This window comes from Salvia hispanica, chromosome 3, assembly GCF_023119035.1.
Source record: "Salvia hispanica cultivar TCC Black 2014 chromosome 3, UniMelb_Shisp_WGS_1.0, whole genome shotgun sequence".
Taxonomy (NCBI): domain Eukaryota; kingdom Viridiplantae; phylum Streptophyta; class Magnoliopsida; order Lamiales; family Lamiaceae; genus Salvia; species Salvia hispanica.
Genome location: NC_062967.1, coordinates 25,697,835 through 25,703,481, shown reverse-complemented (window position 1 = coordinate 25,703,481; position 5,647 = coordinate 25,697,835). Strand labels below are relative to the sequence as shown.

Below are 5,647 nucleotides of genomic sequence, written 5' to 3'. Positions count from 1 at the left end.
AAAGTAGGTGTGGAAAAATGTATTGACTTTTACTAAAAGGGGAAATGACTCTATTACTATGGAACATACCAAAATGACAAACTGACTTTATTACTATTCGAACGGGGGAGTATTATTTATGGAAAATCAAGAAAATAAAAGCACCTATTGTAGGGATAGGGTTTGTTATTAATTATTATTATTATCAACATTAAACTTTGTTCATCATAGTAACAACTCCTCACTACACTATAAATATAGATTGGTTATACTACTACTATACTGAAATAAGGAATTAATATTATATTGAAGCAAATGAGCAATTATTCACGGACCGACAAAAATGACAAATTGAGATGATTAATGGCAGACAGATGGAGTAGTATAATTCTTTATAATTATGTAGTAGAATATCTAAATGATGAATAATTTTCATTAGTTAAATTTTGTGAATAAATTGAATTTTAGAGTTGGTTCGGAGAATCTTATCATTTATGTATAATCAAGAAAATAAAACAGTGAAAGTAAAACCCTTTAAGATAGGGATAGGGTTTGTTATTATCAACACTAAACCTTGTTCAAAATAGTAAGAACAACTCCTCACTAGAAAGAATAAACATTGTTGTATACTAATCTAAACCAAAGAATTAACATTGTCAACCCTTTAACATTCTTCCGCTCCTCCGATCCTTGTCACCACCACCTCTGGTCTACTTGAAGCCTTGATACAAATATAAGAAGAAAATTAAAAAAAGTAAATTATAAATTAAATGAATAATGTTAATATAGTACCTCTCCATTTTTGGGAACAGGCAAACGGTATAGTTCCATTGTCCAATTTGTTCCTTTCGAATCGGGATAGAAAAAGTTATAATGGATCTTTAAGGAGATAACGCTTCCATCCCTGTCGACTATTTCTTCTTCATTTCCCAGAGATCTCCAGGATCCAACATCACCTTCGCCGATAAGTTTCATGTTGTTGATTATTCCATGGAAATATTCATCCCCATGGACCAAGAAATATTCGTCAAAGAGCCGCATCGAGTCATGCACTGCAAAGAATTCAAAATGATTAGTAGTATATATAATTCTGAATATGATAAATGAATGAATGAATCGAAATCCGTACCTAGATCCTGAGGATGGTGCTGGTAGAAGTGGTGTGCATCGATCTCCTTCATTACGTTAGCCTGGAGAGGTTTGCAGCCCACTATTTTTGAGAGATAGAATTGTATCAGCTCTACTTCAGTTGGATCAAATCGCCAACCGGCCGGCATATTGACCTCTCTCTCCACAACTGAATGCTCTCTCCAAACAATGGCCATCTTAATTCAGTTTATAAGTGAGATGTATGAAATGTTAAAAATTTAGCCACTATTTATAGAGCTCAATGCCATTATGAGTTGATTTCCGTTGGTATCATATGTGACCCTTTATATAATATGTGCATGTATTATTAATTACCACTTACTACTATTTTATATTTCATACATTCATAATAAATCTACAAATAGGATCCTGTCATGTGTTAGGAGTTTTGTGTGAAGACTTCAGATTTGATTTGAACTAATGTATTTTTGGAATTTTTACAAAGGAAAGTGTTTCTGATTAAGGGCTTGTTTGGTTAGTTGCAGAATGTATGAACTCACACCTTTTCTTATTTGCATTGGGGTTTAATATTCCGTCGTTGAGTTAATCCTATTCCGCTCACATTTTAATTGTTCAAGGTAAGTGGCTGAGTTATGATCGTATTCAATCTTACGATCACCATGGATGCCATATTTGTATCAACGAAGACTGTATCGCTTGTGGGTAATGAATATGATACATGTTGGCCAGAGGTAGTCACGGGAGTGAAGATATCAGTGATAGGCACACTCATCGACTGAACATGCGGGAAAAGGGAGCTACCAACCTTAATTATGCTCTTCAAATTCAGGGGAATTAACCAACAATATTGTATTTGTGGGAGGTTACATAGATTAGTGTTGGAATGGAATATATGGTAGATAAAAATTGATGGGTGCTTTATATGTCAATTTTAATTGTTGAGAGTAGGTAGTTGAGTAACGATCGTATCCAATCCTCACATCACCATGGATGCCATATTTGTATCAATAAAGAATGTATCGCATTTCGGGTAATGAATACAAAACCTTGTTTGTTGGCTGGCGGCAGTCCAGAAAGTGAGGAGATTGACACTATGAGTATTGGGACACTCACCAACTGAACGTGTGGGAAAGGGAGCTACCGGCCCTTTGTTGTGCTCCTTTAAATCGCGGGAATGAGTAGTCATTGTATTTATAGGAAGCGGCAAAGATTAGGGTCGGAAGGGGACACATAGATATACAGAATTTGGCGGGGGCTATATATGTTATTTTGACTAGCATATTCAACAAATTCCATGATATATCAAACAACATAAAATCCTTTTCAAACTCCTAGTTTGTAACCAAACACCCAACAATACTTTCCATAGTCCTAAAAAAAAAATACTAATATCAATTTCATGTAATTCACATATCTTCTAACCAAACTAGCCCTTACTAAACTAAAATGACTTTAAGTGCTAATGGAACAAAGCAGTAACATTAGCATTGAAGTAAAATATTTAGGCCCTCCTTGGTATGACAAAATGGAATAAGAAGAGAATGAAATGAAGATGAGAATGAAATGGAGATAGTAATGTGACAAATTCATTCCATTCTTGTGTTTGGTAAGCGCAAGGAATACGAAGTGAATGATATTGATATTCCTTTATTGATTTCATTCCTATACTTGGTAACAACAAATAATATAGAAATGGAATGAAATAATAAACAATTTATTCTGCACAGTAGTTCAGTGTGTGTGCGCGCAGTGTGTGCGTGCAATGTGGGCAATATGTGTGTCTATGTGCAGTGTGTGCACATGAAATGGAAGTAGGAATACCATTATATTCACTCATTCCATTCCATCATACCGAGCATGTGTGCTTTGTAAGGTTAAAAGGGTATGACAATATTAACTCAAAATCACGATATTTAATTTTGTGGGCAACTTTGATTTCAACTTTATATAATAAGCAAAGAATATGTAGAACACACATTCAGTTTTGTAAACAACATCTACAAAATTAAAACCTAGTTTCAACATAACCTTTTGGAGCGAAAGACAAAATAAACAGATCACCGCAAACTGTATTCACAATCTTACACTCTTCATTCTTGCCTTTCGGTCGAGGTCTACGTGCCACATCCATTTTTCCTCTTTAGCCTATTATAGTATTTGTGTCTACAAACAGATCATCCATTTTCCCTCTTTAGTCATGTTTTAACTCTCTCTCCAAACAATGGCCATCTTTATTCAGTTTATAGTGAGATGCATGAAATATTCAAAATTCAGCCACTATTTATAGAGGTCAATGCCTTGTGGTTATTACTATGAGTTGTTAACCGTTGGGATAATTTGGGATGCTTTGTATGATATATGAGTGAATAATTAATTACTACTTACTAAGTGGTTGAGTAACGATCGTATTCAATCCTCACATCACCATGGATGCCATATTTGTATCAATAAAGAATGTATCACCTTTTGGGTAATAAATATGATGTTTGTTGCTAGTAACTACAAATAATATAGAAATGGAATGAAATAATAAACAATTAATTAATGTGTGCATAGTATGTTAGTGTGCGCAATATGTGCGTTCAGTGTGTGTGCGCGCGCAATGTGCTTGTGCAGTGTGGCCGTGGGCAATATGTGTGTGCGCATGAAATGGAAGTAGAAATGCCATTCTATTTGCTCATTTCATTCTCGAGATTAAAAGGATATGACAATATTAACTCAAAATCACGAGATTTAATTTTAAGGGCAACTTTATATTCACAATTTTACACTCTTCATTCTCGTCTTTCCGTCGAGGTCTTTGTGCCGCATCCCTTTTTGGCTAAATAGAATGAATGGATATTCCCATTGGGAATGGAACGGTCATTTCTGAAGGCATGGTGATTCCCAATGAAAAATAGGTAGGAAAATGGTATTGAAATGGGATTGAATTCAACTGAATATGGAAATTGAGTGTCTACACGACATCTCTATCATACAACATCTGTTCAAGAAGAATTAATAGTACTGTATTCGTTCTATAGTAGTGGAGTCATTTTGTCATTTTGATACGTTCTGTAGTAATGGAGTCATTTCCCATTTTTAGTAAAAGTCAACACATGTCTTCTCACTTACTTTACTCTCCCTTACTTAAGTCTCTCTCCATCTCTCTACCTTTTTACATTTCCTAATTTATTCTTTATTTAATTAACTCACTTAACACATTTTTTTTCTTAAATCACATTCCGAAAAGAAACGCCTCCTGTACTACCGCAGAATGGAGGGAGTAATGTTTTACATTCCAGTCATTCCACCAAAATTAGTCTGTGTCTATTTGTGATAAATTTCATTTTCTAATAGGATGGGTCTCATTTTCTGCTCATAAGACTACAATAAATTTTATTTTATCTCAATCACTTTTTATATTATACTACTATTGAAAGATTGTGGAATTTGAAAAAGATATGTATTGAATTTTGACCTCCATTATGAGTGATTTTATACATTTCATATTGTATGTCACTTATTTACTTAATTAATTATGATTTCTAATTATTTTAATACAAAAAATAGAAATATAGAAAATAACTTTTAAATTTGACTCCCACACATATTTTAAGCTTAATCTTATCCATTATTCTGGAATATAGCAAATAACTTTTAGAAATAGAAATTATTTCTTTTCCAACTAATCAAGAAAAGAAACCTATTTAATTCTGTTTTCTCAATATTTAAATTTACATCAATACTTCAGCAAATGTCAATTCCATTAGCTAAATTCCATCAAATGTCAACTCTCAAGAAACATAATTTAACTACATAGGTTCATATCCTCCATTGTACTTAGGGGTGCTTAAACGGTTCTCGGTTAATCAAATTCGGAACCGGAACCGACCGGTTAATTGAGGAACCGGAACTGGAAGATCCGGATCCGGTTCCTGTACTGGTTCCAACTTTTTAAATAAAACCGATTCCGGTTCTGAACCGAAACTGACCGGTTCCTAACCGGAACCGGATTATAATTCAATTTTACTTTTTTATAATTTAATATACTACTAATAAATCTAATTTAATTGAATTAATTTTGAATAAAGTAAAATAATTTGAAAATTGAGTGATTTTTAGATTTAAACAGTGTTAGATTTGCAAGCTCTATTTTCTGAAGTATTTAAAATGTTTAAACCGTGATACTTTGAATCTACAATTATTTCCCTAATCCATTTTTATGAACTAACTACAATGAGTAGGACATCATAAGTTTGTTTTTAATTTCCAAAAAAACTTATACAAATATAATATCATTTCATATAATAGAAATTTAACTTTATAACAAATTTATGTAACAAGATTTAACATACTGATTTTAACTTATTTGTGAATAATTTATTAACTGTTCCGTTAAAAACCAAAAGGTATCATTTAGTATAAGAAATTCCAATGAATATTTGTTTAGCCAAAAAAGGGCAAATGGAATTCAGTTTTAAAACTCAATTTTAAAAAAAATTTACTAAAATTTAGAACTCTTATTTTTGTATTAAAAAATTGTTAACATAAACTAGTCCGACCTACTACACTTGGC

The 5,647-nt window shown here is 32.7% G+C and overlaps 1 protein-coding gene across 1 annotated transcript; it reads right to left on the bottom strand.

Annotated features, from left to right (window-relative positions):
- Positions 1-643: 643 nt before the first annotated feature.
- On the bottom strand, positions 644-1,304 carry LOC125209689 (NAC domain-containing protein 102-like). The gene is made up of 3 exons (XM_048109274.1): positions 1,109-1,304; positions 772-1,031; positions 644-700 (listed from the first exon to the last, which is right to left on the bottom strand). The coding sequence occupies exons 1-3, from the start codon at positions 1,302-1,304 to the stop codon at positions 644-646; spliced, it is 513 nt and encodes a 170-aa protein (XP_047965231.1).
- Positions 1,305-5,647: the final 4,343 nt, after the last annotated feature.